Source organism: Quercus robur, chromosome 6, assembly GCF_932294415.1.
Source record: "Quercus robur chromosome 6, dhQueRobu3.1, whole genome shotgun sequence".
NCBI lineage: Eukaryota > Viridiplantae > Streptophyta > Magnoliopsida > Fagales > Fagaceae > Quercus > Quercus robur.
Window position 1 is genome coordinate 47,058,911 of NC_065539.1, and position 21,425 is coordinate 47,080,335.

The 21,425-nt window shown below is 35.4% G+C and overlaps 1 protein-coding gene across 3 annotated transcripts; it reads right to left on the reverse strand.

Annotated features, from left to right (window-relative positions):
* Positions 1-1,547: 1,547 nt before the first annotated feature.
* LOC126689100 (protein ALWAYS EARLY 3) lies at positions 1,548-20,086 on the reverse strand. 3 transcript variants are annotated; one of them, XM_050384151.1, is made up of 21 exons: positions 19,838-20,086; positions 17,227-17,374; positions 16,962-17,060; positions 16,647-16,709; positions 16,219-16,296; positions 15,066-15,255; positions 14,483-14,745; positions 14,028-14,388; positions 13,176-13,241; positions 12,021-12,232; positions 11,847-11,900; positions 10,521-10,844; positions 10,257-10,435; positions 9,870-10,152; positions 8,137-8,331; positions 7,745-7,906; positions 6,466-6,609; positions 5,504-5,722; positions 3,257-3,556; positions 2,427-2,594; positions 1,548-2,199 (listed from the first exon to the last, which is right to left on the reverse strand). In XM_050384151.1, exons 2-20 carry the CDS (start codon positions 17,353-17,355, stop codon positions 2,427-2,429), a joined length of 3,489 nt encoding a protein of 1,162 aa, XP_050240108.1. In that variant the 5' UTR covers positions 17,356-17,374; positions 19,838-20,086; the 3' UTR covers positions 1,548-2,199. The 3 variants fall into 3 exon arrangements, with proteins under 3 accessions (XP_050240108.1, XP_050240106.1, XP_050240107.1); XM_050384149.1 differs by having other exon boundaries at positions 11,847-11,906; XM_050384150.1 differs by lacking the exon at positions 19,838-20,086 and adding an exon at positions 18,315-18,332 and having other exon boundaries at positions 11,847-11,906.
* Positions 20,087-21,425: the final 1,339 nt, after the last annotated feature.

Here is a 21,425-nt window from a genome sequence, read left to right on the forward strand (position 1 = left end):
CAATTGGTAGTACTAATGGCATCAAGCCTAATTTGATTCAAGATACAAGCAAGGGGTAACTCACAAGTAGTATAATCCATAGCCAAGTCAGCTCTTATCACAATGTTGAACCTTGTGATGAGAAATCCTGCTGAGAAGGACCCTACAGTCATCAACCAGAGGAGATAAGGACCTAGAAAAGCTGTTAGCATCATTTAACATATTGATAATCATAGAGGCTAATTCAACAATTAGAAAATCAATGTGCAGCTGATTGCAAAGAGCAAGGCCATCTCCTAAAGCCCACAACTCAGCCACAAAACTGGAGGATGATTCAATAGCACGAGCACAACCTACCACCCGGTTGCCTAGATGGTCTCTAATAATGCCTCCTCCCCTAGCCTTTCCAGGATTATCCAATGAAGAGTCATTAGCATTAAGTTTGTACCAATAAGGGATAGGTTTTTCCCTACTGATCCATCTAATACTACCATGGCTACGGGTAAAATTCGGAGATATGATGAGAAAGTACTCCATGGCCCTATTATGAACCTCTCGAGAGAGATTTGGGTTGGGCCTGACTAAAGATCCAATTTTTTTTTTAAATTATTTATTTATTTATTTTAGCCCTAGGAACCAAATGCCATGAAGGAAGTATAATTTCCAGGGATAAGAATCACTGTGATCAATAGAATTAGGGGGCTGAATCTGTGAAGCCAACCTTTTAAATCAGGATAAAAAATTCTGATGAAGGACAAGGTAAAAGGATTCCTGGACCAAAATTTCTTAGCCACAGGACAGTCTCTCAAGACATGAAGGATGGATTCTGCGTATTTGGAGCGAGAATGGCAATTAACACTAACTGACATACCCCTGTGAACAAGGGTGCAATTAAGTATAATTTTTCTTTTTCCTTTTTTTACCACTTTATTAAAATGAGATAGATTATCTGACACGGTTCTCAGGAAGTTACAATATAGAGGCAGGATGAGTAGTTAATATATTTTTTTAATGAAAATTTTCTTAGTTATTGATTTAATAAAGCTAACATTAACGTGAGAACACCAAAAATCCTTAGATTTTGGCAATTAACACTAACTGACATACCCCTGTGAACAAGGGTGCAGTTAATTATAATTTTTCCTTTTCCTTTTTTTACCACTTTATTAAAATGAGATAGATTATCTGACACGGTTCTCAGGAAGTTACAATATAGAGGCAGGATGAGTAGTTAATATATTTTTTTAATGAAAATTTTCTTAGTTACTGATTTAATAAAGCTAACATTAACGTGAGAACACCAAAAATCCTTAGATTTTGTTTTGTAAAAAATAAATCCATACAATTGGCTCTATAATCACAACCAAGAATGCAACAGTCACATGACATCTACCTCATATTGCATAAGGATGGGACATAATAGGAGCTTTCCGTAATCACTTGTATAGTTTAAATTGATCTTAATATATATATATATATATATATATATATAAATCGGACTTTGGAAAGGTATTTGACACTGAGGGAGATCCCAATAATTCGTCCAAGATATATTATAGATGCAAATATTGCCCCAAAGAATCACCCACAGTAAAGTTGCCTTTATTAATTTTGAGTAAAGTGCTGTGAATTAAGAGTTACAAGGTGCCAGCATGGCAAATACAACAGTACTTACAGATCAATTTTGGGACTAATAGCAAGTCCCTTGTTACCTTGCCTTTTAAGTAAGCCTGAATCTTGTAAGCGTACATAACTAGCAGATTATTTGTAGTGTGCCAAATATATCTTCTCACGTCTGGAAGAGTTTGCAATGTACAACCAACATGCAGTAGCTTTTAGTATAAAACCCCACTCAGGGAAGTGCTACCAGTTGGAATCTCGTCCTCATACCTTACGGGTGGGATCCAAAGGTTTCTCACTCTGCTACATGTATCGAGCGAGCCTCATATGAAACAAGTGACAGTTCGCGATTGGTGAAATTCCGAGAAGCGACCTCTTCCACATGAATTTTATTTACATTCCAATGAATTTTTGGTTTGGACCACATGGCATTTTACCTGGTCTCTTCCGAAAGTGATTGATTGTTTGACCTGAGGTGATGCAGCTAGTGGACACACTAGTGAGAAACAAACCCCAATTTATCCTCAACAATCTGATTGAATTATATAATAATAATAGCCTTCTCTCCGCCTAATATCATGGCACTCTCCCTCAGCAGACCTGTCAAATCAGATTCCAATTATGGCATATAAAGGCCCGAGCATTAAAACAGTTCTGCTTAAAGCTTGCAAAAGAAGAAGAAAAAGAAAAAGAGAGGTGCTTCATGTACCGATAACAATTATACACAATTTACTTGAGAGAAAAAAGGGTTTGGTGAAACAGTGCACATCACATTCAAAATGTGACTCAAGGCTGTGCAATTTACAGACTGAGGATCAAGAATGTACCTATGTAGTAGGTACTAGTGCCAATATCTGATTTCTAATAATTCCCATGCATTTCTGTATCTCTGCGTATATTGGAAGATTCTGTGAACAACAGGGCTGTAAACTTTTAACAGCAGAATCAAGTACCTGGGCGACAACAGCTGGTGGAAACTGTCGTTCTGTACACTTCTGCATTTTGTTTAGTGAAGATTATTAGAATCAGAGATTACAAGTTATCAGCCCCTCCAGTACAATAACAAACATAACCATGAATCCAGTAATATATGACTAATATCAAATCCAAACATTATAACCAGAAGATATCATGAAGAGCAAGGACTTTAACAAGCAACTCACTATGCACTTTTTTGATCCTTTGCAAATCTGTTCTAAATATATAATATTTCACTTGTATTTGATGGGTAAATACAAAGCAAAAGGCCAAGAAAAAAAAATTAGCATTTTACTGGGGAAGGAAATACCATTGGGCCCAAAGAATTGGCATATCCAAAATGTCTTTCATCTCACAGCAATATATATTTTTAGGGGAAAAAATACGATCATTTGACACAGAAACTTGTACCAGCGATGTCATAACCAAAGTCAACAAGTGACGTCCTCAGACAAAGCATTCAGGAAAAGCAGATATAATGAAGGGAATGTTTTTATAAAATGGTTGATAAGAGACACTGTGCAGGACGGTTTGAATATAGAAACACCACTAAACAAAAGAAAGTTGCAGCATATTCAACCTTTTGGTTTGAAAGTAACGGATTCATGATAGTAAACCAAAATTGTTTTGATAAATGAGATCGTAAACAGAAAACTATGGCATATATACAAGAAATTACCTGAATCATGAGCAAAGTAGCCACACAATGAACAATAAGTTCTGAAGGGATTTTCACTTCATTTTGGTTGGCCAATCTGTCTAAATTAGGATCAGGTGCATTATTAGTTGCAGATGAAACTGATGAACAGGCAGTCGACTGATCCTGAGATGCTAAAGTAACATGATTTGCATCTGCAGGAGCAGAAGCCCTCCCGACTAACATGCTAGAATCATCTACTGAAAGCTGATTATTTACAAAATCCATAGCCTCCTCAATCCTTTCCATGTTAACTCCCCCCTTTTTAAAAGATGAAACTGCCTGAAATCAGGAGGAAATTTTAGTCAGAAAGAAGCACTGCATTGACAACCAGAGAACTGAAATGGCAAACAAGATGGATTGACCTTGAAAACTAGATCAGGTCTAAAAACAGTTACAAGAAAAAATACCCGATTTCCATAAAATCTTCTAAAAACTATCTTTTGGGTATTTTTTTAAAAATTGTCTCAAATTCCTATTTTAACTTGGTTACCTATTTAGGTCTTCTTGGTGAAGAATGAAAGTCAATTCTTTGTCAAATAAGTAATTTCATAATCCTGGTCAAAGAAGTAATTTTATAATCCTTGTCAACCAAAGAATAGGAGTTGGAGCCTTCTATCTAGATTGTACTATAAAGGATTTTATGACTTTCACCCAAGAGGTCCTCCCATACAGGGAGAGAAAGAAGACTCCTTGAAGTACATGAGTGGTTCTCTTTGAAAGTAGTTTGGCAGTTCTTTTGGAGTTGAAATATATTTGTGCGTGTTAGTTGAGAGATTGTCTATTGTTTATGTAAGAGAGCACCACTGGATGTATTCAGGGTTTTGGGCTTGTGACTATCAATTTATGAGTTGGTATTGAGAGTTTGTTTTGGAAGTAATGGGATATAGATTAGTTTGTGTTTGTGAGAGGTTTTGAGTGTGTTTGTGAGGCTTGGTTAAATATGGTTGTATCCATGTCGTTGAGAGTATATTTTGGTTGGTGTTGCCTGTGGATGTAAGCATGGAAGTTGAATCATGTTAAACTTTGTGTCTTGTGTAGATGTTTTTATTTATTGTTCATGTGAATGCATGAAGTCATGGAATATGCTATTACTTTGCAAATTTGCCTATTCAAGAATTATTTTATTGGGTCCTCATTTGAAGTCCAATTAAAGTGAAGTTGTGTGGTTTTGATGGTCCAAGTAGGAGTCTTTTAGGGTTAAAATCGTTTTTAATATGGGATTTTATTTTATTAGTTATGGTCAATTTTATATTCAGGGGCAAATTTGTAAGTTCTGCAATTCCTACAAATCAAGGGTATTTTGGAAATTTGCTCGAGTCTAGAATCTTCTAGGAGATCCTAAGTATCTTAGGTTTATTTTCTTTGGGTCCAAGTTATTATTTATTAGGTTAATCAAACTAGTAGTCCTAATAGGCTAATACTACTAGGAGTCCTATTACTACTAGTACAAGAAAGAGTCTTTATATATATATATTGTGCTCAATGTATTCAAAAGAGATGGAATCAGTTGATTAATATAATTGAGTGTATTGAGCAACGGGCACATTGGTTTTTGTTGGTTCTTCCTCCTCTCTTCTCTTTCTAAAATTACTGTCTATGGATACTGTTCATACAACACCTGAACAGCCCTAATTTCTCTCTAATTTTATTCTTTCCTAACCCTAAACCCACCACAACAGCACATAGACAAATTCCCCAATTTGTCCTACATAATGTATGCTAGTCCCAAAACCCACCACAACAGCACATAGACAGATTCCCCAATTTGTCCTACATAATGTATGCTGGTCCCAAATTCTAACAAACTGGTATAAGAAAATAAATTTTAACATATTTGTTGTCTCTAATTTGATAAATTTGGTTCAGCCAAGTATTACTCTCTAGGACATCAACAGAATATGTTTGCATTAAATTTCCCAATTTAGGATCATGTACGCATGTCTCAAATTGTGATCAAAGAAAATGGGAACCCCTTAATGCAATGAGCATTTCAACAATGGAGGTGGAACAATGCCATCAAGTGATCTACTACTAAGTTCTACAATTGTGTGCAAATGCCAATGTTAAAGCATGACATTCCAACCATATGATGAAAAAGGACTAAAATGGAACAAATTGTAATAATCATAAAATTGATCCTAGGGATTACGTATAGCAAGTTACATGAATCACCAGTAATTGCAAAGGGCAACAGGACACGGACTATGTAAAATGACCTTTCCATACCTGCATAGCCACATCAACCATAGTTTTTGCTCTTTTTCTTGAACTTTCAACAATCTCAGAAACATGAGATCCAGATTCTTGGGCATGACCAGCAGAACAATCAAGAGAGCTCAATTGGCCACCAGGTTCACCTAAATTAGCCATGGACTTCAACAACAAATGTGGGGAGCTCTCTTGATATGTGTTGCGTTGCCTCAAGCAAAACAAAGCAGAAGAAACCTGGAAATGAAAGGTGATCTATTAGAAAATAGTGTGTGGAAATATGAACTTGTATTATTGTATGTGTAAATTATATCAATAGCTTCTTTTATATATAAGGGAAAGCACAAGAAAAGTACAAGAAAATACAGCTGAAACTAACTAATTGAAGATTAACAAACTAAGTTAACTAACTAATTACAAAAGCACAAGAAAAGTACAAGAAAATACAACTGAAACTAACTAATTGAAGACTAACAAACTAAGTTAACTAACTAATTACAAAAGCATGTGGAAATTATAAAAGACACGTGGAAATATGTATAGAAAAAATCTAAACTAAAAATACAATCTCTAATATCACTCAAGTAGTTTCTCCATGGTCAAAGCAAAGTAGTGCAATACGCTGGAAAACAAATTAAATATGAAAGTTGGTCAATAAAAATAGTGGAAAAATGAACTTGTATAATTGTGTGTAAATTATATCAATTGCTTCTCTTATATAAACAAGAAAAAGCACAAGAAAATTCAACTAAAACTAACTAACTGAAGACTAACAAACTAACTGATTACAAAAGCACATGGAAATTATGAAAGCACATGTGAAAAATATGTAGAGAAAAATCTAAACTAAAAATTCAATCTCTAATCTAAAGATAAAGTCTCTAATATCACTCAGGCAATTGTTGCACGGTCAAAGCAAAGTAGTGGCAATACAATGGAAACAAAATTAAATATGAAAGTTGGTCAATAGAAATTCTTGCCTGCTCATTGACTTCATTTAACTGTAAGAGTACTGCAGCATATTGCTTCTTAAAAGATTCTGACTCCTTGAGAGAGTTATCCCCATCTTTTTGGTTATCAAAAACAGCATCATTCATGCACCTCAGCTCAGCCAGTACAGCTTCCTACAAGTTTTAATATTATCTATCAGCTCACTTTTAACCACCAAGGCTAACTGGACTAGTCATGAAATCTTTAAGGGTAAAATACATTAACTATCCCTAAGGTTTGGGCTAATGCCAACTAGGTCCAAAACTTCCCAAAACTAACCAACTTAATCCCTAAAGACAACTTGGTCCCTAAACAGCTAAACGCCGTTACTTATTCTATTCTCCCTCTCTTCTCTCTCTCTCTCTCTCTAAATCTCCTTTGGTTGTTAGGTTCGGATGATTTGGGTGAGGTTTAGATGATTTGGGTGTGGGTTTGAAAAATGGGATTTTAGGTACTACTGTTCGTAGATCTATGGGTTTAGTATTTTGATTTGGGTTTTGGGGTTTCTAGTAAATGATGGTTGAATGGATGTCTTTGAGTCTAGTGCCTGTGGTTTGGATTTAACTTTTGGTGGGTGTCCTTTCAAATTTACGGTGGCCGTGTGGCTTGGGTGGCTGTGGCTTGCTAGATTTGGTTTGGTTTGCCGTGGGTTTTTGGATTGGTTTGATTTGGGTGGTTGTGAGCATGGGTCTGTGGTGTGTATCAAGAAATGTTTGATGTGGTTGGTGGATATGGGTAAGGGTTTGAGGTGGTGATGGGTTTGGTTTTGGGGTTGCTGGCGAACATCGTTTGAAACATTCAGTAGTTTTTTTTTCTTTTGTTGCTGCACTGGGTAGGAGGTGGTGGCAGCCGTGGGTTGTTGTTGGTGTTACTATTTTTGGGTGGGTAGAAAATAGAGAGAGAGAGAGAGAGAGAGAGAGTGAATTGATGCAAAACTGGCCTTGGGCTTCATGTAGCAGTGATGGTTGTTCGATGGAGTTGCTGATGCCGGTGAAGGCTTATGGATTTTATAGGTGGCCAGGTCTGGTGAGAGAGAGGGGGACGAGAGAGAAGAGAGGGAGAAGGGAATAAGTAATGGCGTTTAGCTATTTAGGGACAGGTTAGTCTTTAGGGACCAAATTGGATAGTTTTGAAATGTTTTTGACTTAATTGGCATTAGCTCAAACCTCAAGGTAAGTTAATATATTTTACCCAATCTTTAAATACAATAATATCCAACAGGTAAAAAACATTTACAATGATGCAGAAATAGCAATTAATAAGTAAAACCTTTTTGTCAAGAGTAAGGGTCAACTCAGAGAGAGCTTGTACATCAGCTTCCTTTGCTTGGATCTGAGCAAGAAGTGAAGGCTGAGAATTTGCTGCTTGTTGGGTATTAGCAATATCAGTAGGCCTTACTTTTGCTTGTAAGCTGGAACTTGGTGAAACACCCTGACATAAAACAGTTTCTGCTTAGTTAATATCACGCTCACTTTGTTTCTAGATGATTGCCATATCAAATTCTTCTTAGTGCATGAAATTTTAGTTGAGCCGTAGGTTCCAGCACTCAGAAAAAATACTAATAATAGAATTACTGTATGATTCATAGTTCCATGGGTATAACAACCGCCCAAATATTAGCAAAAAACACAACTTAAATTCCAAAATGTACTGAATTTTACCTGCTTTAATAAATTGCTGATGTGATGAGATGACGGGGAAATATAAGGACCATCTGTGCTCTCCAGATTCTCACTCGGGGCAAATTTAATTTTAAGCTCGTTGAAGTTCTCAAATAATTTATTAACAGAAGCATTGTGCCTAGTTAGAGATGCAGGCATATTTTCCAACGGATTGAAAGGCATGCAATCAATATCCTGTGATGAAAAACAGGTATTACACCGTGCCATCCATAAAAAAATGATAAACAGAATGCCAAACATTGAAATTTGCTGAAATTCAGAGAAATAGTTAATAGCAAAAATCTTCAAATCTCAAACAAACCTGAGAAAGAAAAGACATGCATAGTCTCTCAAAGACATAATATTGCTACACAATATTTAATCATAACTAAAATCAATGCAGCACAGTTCAAAGGCATTAAAAAGTAAAAACAAAATAATGCCACAATTGGCTTTTGGTACTTTATATAATTGTCAGGAGCTCAAAGGAAAAATCAAGCCAATCCATACTTGGCATCTGATTTTTACAATATGGGCAAATAAATTCTTGCATTCTAAAGGTTACACGGTTGTGGAATACCATATTCAACTTCTGAGAAATTTGAACTCTAGATTTTGAATACAGCGATGCAATCAGAATTCATCTCATTAGGAGTTTACAAATAAATCTGAGAGGCTAGTCATCAACTATATCACCATGTTTATACCACTATTGTAATGAGAACTGCAAACTATTACCACCTTATATCCAAAAGTTCACACAGGGAATTTCTAAATTTAAAAAGACAATTGAAGTTAAATAGAGCAGAGTTAGCCAACAAGTTGTAAAGGCATTATCAACATTAAATATGAGTGGAACAGAAATTCGAAATTTAATATAAAATGCATGTAAAATTTTTGTAAGGATATAGAACAATCAAACCAGACATGAGCTACAACTGATGCTATACTTAACAATAAGTTATGGCCATAAAACCAATTAAGAATACAAATTTCAAATGCTCAAACCCCCACCCCACAGACATGGAGCAGCATCAACACAATAAATCCACCAATGAAAATTCCAGTAAAAATTTGTTTTCTCCTAGAAAATGATCCAAGACATTTACAAGTGAGAAAGAACGGAGTACAATATGCTGAATCAGTTGTTCACAAATAGCTTAACAACCTGCTACAACTATAAACTCCCACTACTTAAGTGATCCTATGACAAGAAAATTCCACATACATATTAAACATCTATACTTTAGCATTAAGAGGCAAAATAAAATTTCCAAAAAAAAACTTTCCTAGATTAATTACCACCACTCAACTTCTCTGATAATTTTCATGAACTAACACAAGGTTAATAGAAAAGGGCATCAGAGGATATGTAAGATAGCAATGCATTGTGTGTGCGCTACCCCATTTGACATAGTTAAGTCAAATGAGAAACCAAGTCACCACATCAAACAACTTCTTAAAATTTTATCTTCCTATTCTTTTTTTTTTTTTTGACAAGTAAGAAAGATGTATATTCAGAAAGCTACTTTATGCAAAGAAGCACAAAGCATATCAAAGATTACAAAAAAAAAGAAGAGAAAAGCAAAAACAGAGGCATCTTCCTATTCACCTTTCTAATATATGCAAAACAACACTACTTAATTGTGCCAATTTTTAAAGTCGAAACAGCCTTACATCAGACAATATGTAAAACACAATAGAAAATTGTAATGGGAGGGAAGAAAAAGTACCAGGACAAATTCAACCCCTAGTTCAGGCTGGTCAAACTGAATTCGACACCTACAATGGTCAACAGTTAATACACTTCCATTATGAATTTCTCTTGTCCTTGGATGCAGAGCAATAACACGTTGTCCAACTGATAAAGGACGAGTTAAATCAGTTGGAAGTCCTTCCCTGGTACCGGCACGTAGTTCAGCATAATGTCCTCTAACAGATTCCCGGTACTGATTTAGCTTCTCTCTCTCTTCCTTCAGAAATTGCTGAGAAAATCGCCGGGGTCTGCCCAGTGAGCTGCATCAACAAGAAATTGTGATTGAAGCATTTGGTAGCTGACACTTTATCAATCATGTGGGAAAGCACAGTATGAACTCTAAATGAAGGTTAAGAATCAAAACCTCCTTATAACACCCCATTCAACACGGGTTAATCTTGGAACAAGACCCAATCCAACGTGATCCAAGTACTCCATGAACTCCCTTTTAGCAAACCATGGGTAATCTATTGCACTGTAGAACCACTCAAAAGTGCACCATCTCCGTGCTTGATCCGAAGATAGGCAATTAGAAAGCTTTTCCTGTTATACAAAAATATATGAAACGTTAAGAAGAATTTGAAGAAACTCAGTTTTATTGAAACATAAACAATGATATATATTTTACCTTAAGACTGAGTACTCTGTCGTGGGATGAAAGAATCTGTATACTGGGATGGTCATTCAAAATACTTTCAGAAGACTTTGAATCATTCTGTATTACTGGTTTCTGTAGATCCACCTTCCTTCTACTCCTAGCTTTAGTTGGTAGGTTGACCTGGTCTGCTGATGTAACTTGTACAGTTGGTAGAGCTGAATCATTTCCTTCCCCTCTGAGATCAGTACTCAAAGGTGTACGTTCTTTAGGTTTCACCACCCTTCCTTGTTTTGCTTGTGCGGAATTATGAGAAGAGCGTCTACCTTTATTCACCGAGACCACTTCAGCAGTAGCCTACAACCAAACGCAAGGTACTTAGATGCAGAGAACAGAATTGGATTGCAATTACCGTAAACCATACATGATAAAGTGAGACATGCTAACTAATTTCAACTTAAGGTCTATACACCATAAAAAACTTGCAAATACATATATATATATATATATATACAGTTCCTTAGGTGTAGTACATTATTTTCACCAATGTAATCAAACACATGGATGCATTGATCACCAATACAACAACAAAGCCTTAGTTCCAATATATATATATATTGCTTGATATACACTGGCCCACGTCCTAAAATTTTAAAGTGTTTACAATAGTGGTTCACGAAAATGATAACTGAGTCTCATTGTATATAAGGTCTTTTGGTAAAAAGTCTTGATGACTCCCATTTAAGTGATTCCTCAAGTTTCACATGCTCAAGGCCAACATTTATTTCGGTGGTAATTTAACATGTTGTAGGGAGGGATGCCAGTGGTTTGCTTTATATAAATGCTGGCCTACTTCCTAATAGCTTAAGATGTTGGGACAGACACGAACAGTTTAGTTATTGAGTATGACATATGGACCAAAGCACGAATTCCTGAATTATGACCAAAGAAAAGAATTGCAAGAAAGGATATCTACTTCAATCTGCTATGAACAGAGATTATAACATATAGTGCAGTTTTAACATTTGCCCTCCATTCTGGAAAAAAATTTCAGACCAAACATAAGTCTGGTTCCCTTTTGAAGATAAGTGCCATATTCCTTTATCAAGTAACTTGGGTGCAATCCAAACCCCAAAAGCAATTTATGTGATACCAATGCACATTAAAATTGTAGAAGCAGTACACTGAAAACTTCAGAATTGGTAATCTCACTCAACCAGTCATAAGCCATCAACCAAATGCACGCGTGCGCGTGCGCACACACACATATATATATTAGGATACTACGGTGCAAGATCATGTTAGAAATTTGTTTCTGTTATCAACTTTCAGGGTACAAAGAATTAGTAAATTACACACCTCGATCTTTTTAGGTTCACTATGAGAACTGGTATGAGCTTCCTTTTCAAAAATCTGCAACTGACAAGGAATTTGCATATGTTCATTGCTTCATGCCAAGGCCAAATAAAAATTATATCACCAATTAAGAGAAATACAGGCAAACTGGTTTGAGTTAGTTTTATGTTTTCTTACTTTAAATGGCGAGGTTTTCTGTTTCCTTTTCCGTATTCCGGTATTGGACGGGTGAGCTTCCTCCTTTGTTTCAGGAATAGCACCAATGTTGTGAGTAAATCCTTTGCTCAATTTAGATGTCCTCAAAGCACTGACTTCGGCTTCTGGAATAGAATGATTCCCTTTCAATTTAGACTTGTCAAGACTTTCTTCTTTGACCTGTGCAGATGACTCTTAACAGACAGAAAACCAAAGATGATCAGATCTTGAGTAAAATTACCTCCTAATACAGTATTTATTCAAAGCATAACCAAAACCCAAAGGTTTACTGTTCCCATTCTCTGGGTAGCAAAAAGTATATCACAGAAACAAACTAACACAAAGACACCACAAAAGTACAGAAGTGGTTGAGAAAAAGAAAAACAATCAGCTATCAATCAAGTAGTGCAAATTATACATCATCTTGGAAAATAGAATCTCCGGTGATATCAAGAATATTGAAAGGAGCATTAGGGAGACTTTGGACAAGTTGCATTATACAGATAGATTAGATGCTTTGCATATCATGCTAAATTCAATATTAATGTGAGAACTTATATACACTTGCTTGCAAACTGGTGAAAAACCCATGAGGAGAAGCAACTAATTAGGTGGTTAACCACAAGCTACATTTTTAATGCCACAAATTGCATCTACTGGAGGAAAAAATATATTCTAAAGCATACTTTAGCCCCGCCACTTTGCAGAGAAGCAGTCATGTAATTGCATGCATAACAAAAAGCTTCCCTAAGATCAGACTATGTGATTGTCAACTTTGGAGATTACTAGTCAGATTGGGTTTTTGTTTTTAAGGAATGATATTTCCTTTAAAAATTTCTATCTATTGACTATTCATAGCAATTTGTTATTATTGTTTTATTGCTGAAACCAACTTCAGTGAAGTACCATATTGTTTAGCATTGAATATGTTAAAATATCAGATAACAATTGTTGCACACTTATATTCAGAAAATATCCAAGTTTGACACATAATGAAGTGTATGCACCATAATCAAAGTTCAAAGATAACCAAAATGAAAGAGATGGCAGGCTAAATCAAGGAAGCACCTCATGTCATAGATTAGTTTTTGCATGACTTATTATTCAAAAATTATTTGTTGAAGTGCAGATTCTTACCAGTATCTGGCATCATCAAAGACAGATTTGCCAAAGTTTGCAGGGCATCAAATTCAGAGCCATCATCTACATGAAGAGGAGAAACGAATAATAAAAGAATTAGAAACATGCTTCAACAAAATGGAGAGAAACAGGTCAAACTTAAAGGTCAACAAAATAAATAAATTTGTGGGGACCTGGGGAGGAGGTAGGTTCGTAAATGATCAAGTTAAACAGATCTCATCCAAATATGCTATTAGTTTTAACAAGTTAATTAAACACCAAGTTAAAACCTGGGAAGAAAAATGTGATGACTGCATCACATCAAAAAACTATCCTGTTGTAGAGATGAAATTACTTCAGGAGGGGGAAAAAAAGGGGGGGGGGGGGGGGGGGGGAGGTGGTAAACATACAAGTTACAACTACCAGAATCTTCTTGTCCTAAAAAAATTTACAAATGATGCTCTATCACATTCTTACCCACATAATGCAAATAACTAAAACCAAGGAAAATATGCATGAAGCTTGGTCATTTCAGTTCAGTTCAAAGGTCTGTAAAGTTCATGACAAGTCATTTATGCTCAATATTCTCTCTCTCTCTCTTCTTCTTTTTTTCATAAAATATGTGTTTAGGAAAGAATTAGGATTTTGGATGTTAACTTGTTCTCCTATAAAAAATAAAACCAGCTTCCATCTCCTTAATAAAACAAAGGCAATTACCTGCAAAGATCTTTATAGGAGAAAAAGTATAGTCCCCACATAGAATTCAATCAATAAAAGCATACAGAGATCTTATTGTAGAGGAAAAGAGAAGAAAAAAAGAACAATAATATTAATATAAATAAAATCTTGATTTAAAAAATTATAATATACCTCCTCCAAACAGAACTTTCTTACTTCTCTTCCTCGGACCCTTAAAAGGGGACCTCACAACCTCACTTTCAAGCTTTCCTTTGACAGCACCCGGTTTTTGTCCCTCCTCTGTCCCACTACATGCTTCTTTTATGTCATCCACATCATTGTTTATGCTTTCTTCAACTTCTGGCTTCTTTACATGGTACCTCTTCACCTTCTGTTGACCTACAGTACCAGCACGTTCTCTACCCCTTAAAAACCCTTTATCTCTAGCATAATCTCCATTATCAGCTTCAGTGCTTCCTAAGCTTAATTCGCAACCACCCTCATCCACCTGGCTACCACGAAGCTTGGTACAGGTTGTTTCTGATTCAGCATGCTGATTAGCAAAAAGGGTCACGATTGATTAACCAATTATCTTAAAGTAACTTAACAGAAAGCAACAGAAACTGTTAGATAAAACGTTTACTTACCATCCTTTCACCATTCTTAACAGGTGATGGCCTGGCGCCCTTTGCTTTTCTGTTTGGTGTTCGAGAGAGTTGGGGAGAACCACCTCTTTGTGAAGCCTCTGTCAACACTAATGCAATCTCATGAGCAACATCATCATCTTTGGAATCCACCTTTTGTTTTGAACCTTGCCTCGCTGGTGAAAAATACTTCTCTGCATTATCTTTATCGTAATACGAAACTGGGACACGAGGTGTCCTTTTTCCAACAGCATGGGGCTTAATCCCTAAGAGAAATTTCAAAACAACATCAACAAAGAACTCAGGAAAACTAAAATAGTGTAAAAATGACACCCCCCCACTCCCCCTCTTTCTCTCCCCCAAAAGGATAAGAGTATTTTTCTCCCAAAGACCAATTGTAAAAAATAAGCAACAAGATATCAAAAGAATCAACATCTTGGCACAGATTCTACACGTTCCCATGAGGCACGGAAGGCCTAGTTTCAATTCCTAGATTAAATTTAAAACACCTAGAGCCAAACTACCTATACAGAGAGAGAGAGAGAGAGAGAGAGAGAGAGAGCACAAGCAAAATCTTTTTTCCCACCAGAACGCCTCTTCTTCAATAATGAAAGGCAGCCATAACTTGATGCAACTGACTGGGACCGCGAAACATCAGGAAAGTTCCCATCTAATCCTTTGGAGGTGTTATTCTGGGTTTTAACACGTGCACGCTTTTGAGGCTTCCGAGATGCTTCTGCACCCTCATTGCTTTCTTGTTCACTATCACTTCCTCCCTGACAGCCCACAAAACATTTAATTTAGTCCCAACAGTGCAATCCCTGCAAGCTGGTTGCACTTTCTAGATGCAGATGAACTTAATAGATAAGTCAACATATACATTCAATACTCAAATACGAGGGACACAAACCACCAACTAATGCATCATAAATATAGGAGGGACACAACAACCAGATATTGATTTTTTTTTTTTTTTTGATTTTCTTTTTTAATTGACAAGTTACACACACTGACTAGGTCCCGAACCTATGACCTGACTTACCTTCCATGATATTCCTGTAGGAGTAAATACCATGATTACCATCTGAGCTAGAGCTCATTGGCATTTTATTATTTTGAATTTTACTTTAAGCAAATAACAATTCCAGGAAATTTTTCTTAGTTAGATACAATTACCAAAAAAAAAACTCCTTCAGAATATACAAGCTTAGAATTTTACAAGTCAAACCAAATTCCAAGTAATTCTTAATCCAGAAAATTTTACAACCAGCCAATGCCCAAATCCAATTCTATATTCTAGCATCTGCATCCTTGATGATCCTAATTTAAGCTGCAAAAAATTAACAAAATTGACAACTACCACTGAAGAAAATTATAGTGATATGACGAGACAAGATCCCACAGATGGGTAAAGGTTCCCCTCTTGAACAGGAAAACTAGGGTAGGTAAAGAATGAAGAAAACCAAACCCTTTCCCATGAAAAGTAATAGTGAACCACTGCACTATTACCATAGGGATATTTTGGCATTGAGTCAGGTTTTTTGTTCTGTTTCTCAATTTTTCATCACAAAAAGTAAGGTTTCCTTTCCTCTTGCAGGATTTGTAAAGAGGATAAAACAAAAGGATCATAATTCACAAATATTGAAGGCAAAATCAATTGGAGCACCATAATATTTCCAAAAAAGAAAGATCCATGTGAAAGTCTACAAAACTGGTTTAAAACTGAAATCCACTCTCACCAGTACACAGTAGTGATCAGTCATCATAGCTATTAGTCCAACCACAGAAGCAGTACCCTCTGGCAGAGATAAGTAGGCCTGAAAACAGAGCACAAACCAAAATCACCACAAATTTTTTTTTAAAGCCAGGCTAACCAAAATTCTCCTTAAAGTGTCCCATAATGTGCAAAAAGATCAAACTCTGGCAACCCAAAAAACAAAAAAATAATGGCGGCATCACTTAGAAACAGAAACACTTCAAATTTACAGAAAAAACATAAATCAATAGAAGCAACCCTATTGATGCAATAAGAAGTATTTTGTTAATCATTATAAGCATTAAAACATGAAATATGACAACAGAATCACGGATACTTAGCATCACAAAATAAATAATGAAATAAAGATAAGTTACTGGGTAGATTCAAGTAATTGAAAACCATGAGCACCTTATTCATACTGTAAAGGGCCTCTACCATATCTGTAGATCGGTTGCGCACTGCAGCAGCCACCTAAAGAAACCAGATCATACAGGAACCAGATTTATAAGCATATACTAAGATGGACATGACCCCAACTATGCATTAAAGTAGAATAATCCAAATTCTCAAGCTTGAAGTTGCAAGTTTGATCCCACAAAATTTATTGAAGAGTCCAAGAAACAGTTTGTGGTGAAGGGCAAAAAGCTCCATCCAGGTAACAGCACTTATTGTAACCTATATCTAATAAGAATACTATATTGTAGTTATGAAGTTTGTACTGACCTTCTTCCAATCTTTCCCAAACTTACGATATGCTGCATAAAAGCGCTCAAGCTCTTCCTTGCTCCATTGAGCTCCTAACATATCAGACAACTTCCTCTTCTACACATGATAGGAAGAAGTAATGAATTAAAAAAGGCATCCAACTTTTCACAAGTTGCTTCTTACCAGTTTCAATTATATCAATATGATATGAAGATACTACTATTGTTAGCATAAATATACTGGGACAGGTTCATATACAATAACAGTTTTAGAACATGATTACCTTCTGAACAAAGCCAGGACTGCCCCGCTGCCTACCTTTGTTAGCATTTTCTCCATCCTTACTGGATGCAACCTCATTAATATAAGAAAACCGCTTATTGACACTTCTCGATTTTCTTGATGGGGCCATGAGTAACTTCCTCAGTTGTCTGTATCATATTGTAATAAGAAGAAGCAAAGCATGAGTTACCAAAGCAAAATCCTTAATGAAAAGAAAAGCTTATAAAGTTAACGCAGTGTTTTAACAATCACCACCCCCATCCCTTTTCCATTTAAAAAAAAAATGTGTTCACCAGAGTTGTCTACATTTTTAACTCCCACCACCCGTGTCCTCCTAATGGGTTGGTTGGGGGGGGGGGGGGAATCTTAAGATAGCAATTTGCTCAAATGTATTGGTCAAGAATAAAATCATATTTGAATTGACTAACAATAAATGACTGGGAAATGATACTATTTTACCACCATACCACTGGTGCATCTTGTTGTAAAAATTGAATTGTCAAAAAAAAAAAAAAAAAATTGAAAAAGATAATTTGGTTCTTCAACCTCAACAACAACAACAACAACGACAACAATCAAGCCATAGTCCCAAAATTTTGGCATCATATACGGACTCTCAGCAGACTAGTTAGGTTTATCCAAAGTCGTACTCTCTATTACTCTCTTAATTGACATGCCCTTTTTACTACTTCCATTAATGTTATTTTTGGTCTTCTACATTTTTTTTTGTTCCCTCAAATTGATTCAACTCACTCTTTCTCATTGGTGCATTAATAGTTCTCCTCTAAATATGACCAAACCATCTCAAATGACTCTCCCTCATCTTTTCTCATTAATAGGGACCACCTTAATCTTTAAGAAAATATCTTCATTTCAAATCCTATCTTTCTTTATATTTACACTTATCAATCTTAACATTCTCATTCTCACTACACCTCAACATTTTATGAATATGTTTCTTCTTAATGACTCAACATTTAGTACCATAAAGCACTGTTGACGCTTTTCAACCTCTCTATTTTTATGAATTATTGATTAAAGATATCAAAAACTCTCACTATTTGGTATCTCTTGAACATCAAGTCTTACCTATCAAAAAAATCTCTTGAACATCAAGTCTTACAGGCCCGCCATCTATATGCTAAATTCCGAACTACTATAATCTCTAATAAGCTACAAAAGTAATTTCAAATCTGTCAACATCCTCATAAATGTTGGATTAGCAACAAGAAAGGAAAGAACATTAATGCTTTTTTTTGCTAATCAAAGCTAAGAAAAGAATGGAAATATTGCAAAAGTTTTTGATCCAAGATTTACAAACTGATTCAACAAAGGACAGAAATTTAAAATTTTTTTCTTCTTTTTCTTTCTTTAAGTGTCATAGAAATCCTATGTAAGGTAATGAATCCTAAGAAATGGCTCAAATTGTTGGGCAATACCTTAAAGTAGCAACAGCAAAACAATACCATCAATCAAAGCACATCAATGTTCTAAACATGAAGAGAAGTGTAAGCAAACAATTAATGCTAAAGAGCAATTAATAGAGGTTCAGAAAATGTAGGAAAGAAAAGTTTTTGACTCAGCAAAGCCCATATCAAAATATTTGACTTAGTTGATATATAATATATATATATATATACACACACACAAGTATAAAACCTTGTCTTTCCCTCATTTTCCTAGGGAACCAAACTGCTGGTCCACACTAACAATTTGCAAGAATAACAAGCAACGAAAAGTGTGTCTGTTCAACACAATGTTTAGAGCAAACAGGTGTTACTCATACCATCAGATCCCCAGATTGCTCATTTTCCCTCAGTTTCTTCCCTCACTTAAATACCCCTCTTACACAAGCATTTCAGAGCCAAATCTACCAAAATTCAAATCCATAGCTCCCTCCACTAACTCAGGAGTAAATAACCTATACACAAGCATTGCAGGCGTAACCTTGGCATGTGACAGGGTTTTACAAAAGCCCAGTTGCCAAATCAAGATCAGCAAATGCATCGCATACCCTTCAAGTAGCTAATTAGATTTCCGAGTTCACTCATCGGATCAGAGAAAACAAAAATCCTCCACCTATTCAGCTAACGTAAAGTCCTCCTTCCCATTTTACAAGCTGAAACAATAATAAGCACAACAGTCTATCTCTTTACGCTATTTTCCTAAACTCAGTCTCAGATTTCCCGCCAACCAAACAGAAAGGACGAGAGGAAAAAATTTCAGATTCCACAACTGTATTCACAAAAATCAAAATTCAAACAGCTTCAGAACACAGAAAACGAAAAAGAGCAAAAAACAGCAAAATCCACGATCCAAAACCGTTTGGTTGCTGAGAGAACAAATTGCGAGAAAAGTAAACAGAATCCACAATTCCGAAATCAAATTTCAAAAAAAAAAAAGAAAAAAAGAAATACTCACTGAACTTATAGCAGCAAAACACAACTACATCATAATTCAGACACTTCGATTTGGTCTCATTCCAAACCCTCAGTTTTCTCAGAAACCAAACAATTACGAAAACGAAAAAAACCGGTTCGGAATTTCGAAATTGTCTGAACAATTAACCCTAGAAAGTGAGAAATTCAGCAACAAGAAAAATGCGCTCTCACCGATCAAATCGTGTGCCGCTACGAAACCGAGCTTTAAACAGCGACAGAAGAGAACAGAGCCACCGTCCGATCGAGAACGCGAAGCACAGCACCAAGTGAAGAAGATGAAGAAGAAAAATGGGAATGAGAATTTGAGGGCATAACCGCGAAACTTTAAAGTGATAATAATAGACCCGGAATGAGAGAGAGAGTTTTGTAATTACAATTTTCTCTCTCTCATCAGTCTCAGATTTTTGTGTTTTTAAATTTCTTTTGGTTTTGGTTTGGTTTTGGAGTTTGATTTTGATTATTTGGGTTTTTGGGTGTGAGGGCTCCTTCGGGGTTTTCCCTGGTCTATCGCATCATCAGCCGTACACGTGGCATTATGAGAATTGTGGAAGATCGACGTGCGGTTTTGGATAACATCCTCACCGTCAATTTGTTTGGCCTCATCCAAAACACACAAATTTCCACGGGCTTTTTAAAATTGGGTGAAATTACATTTAACCCCTTGATGGTTTTTGTTATGATATTCAACTCCTCTTTTGTTTGAATTTTTTTTTTAGGTCTTTTGTTTGAAATAAGATACTCACATAACTTCCCTTAAAATATAAAAAAAGAAGAAGTATTTATACATATTTTTTTTATAGGAAAAAAAAGTATTTATATTGATCTCTCCTAAATGGTTGAAAAAAGTTATAAAATTCCTAAATAGATAATTCAAGTATTTTATTAATTCCTTTTAAGTCTTTAGGGATATGTAAACGGTTTACATTTTAGGAAATGTGATTATCTTTTTCTAAACTAAAGGAGATGCGAGTGAATAACAGAAAAAATTTAGGGAAAGTCACTGTAATTTTTCCTTTAAAATTAATTAATTTATTGTTTATATATATATATATCTTCACTCAATAGTCCAATCTTACCACTTTGCACTCTTAATGCAAAATTCAAGTTTTCAGGAGAGAGTTTCACACACACACATATATATCCACTTAGATTATACTAGAGTAGAATTTCTAAATTTTTTTTTTCTACCATACATCTCAAAAGACCATCAATAAATCTAACCAAAAACTTTAAATTTTTTATTTTTTTACAATTGTTGATGTGGCCCAATTATAGTTAGTAATTATAAAATGGTGGAAATATTAGACCTATGTAAAAAGTGATGTAATTCTAATAAAAACTTATAACCTTATCAAGTTATAAAAAAGATTGTGAAAACTTTTGTATCTAATTGTTTGATAGCTAGATTTAAAAACATGTTTGGAGTTAAACCTTTCCTAAATGAATATAACAATTGTGCCAAACAAATATATATATATATATATATATATATTCACATTCTGACTAAAATCATCGTACCAATCAAAATTTAGAGAAATGGATCAAAACAAGCAAAATAGGCGAGGTGATTCGTACTTTCATACTAGTTAATCAACCGGAACAGAATTTTTAGTCAGAACGGAACATGTATGATAACAAAGGCAACTTTGAGCATCAAGAGATTTTTTTTCAATTTCGGCCAAAGGGCCTGCAGTAGCTAATAGTGAAGAGGTTGAGCTTCTTCCTTGCAGAACGGCAATGGAATTTGCAATTGATGATG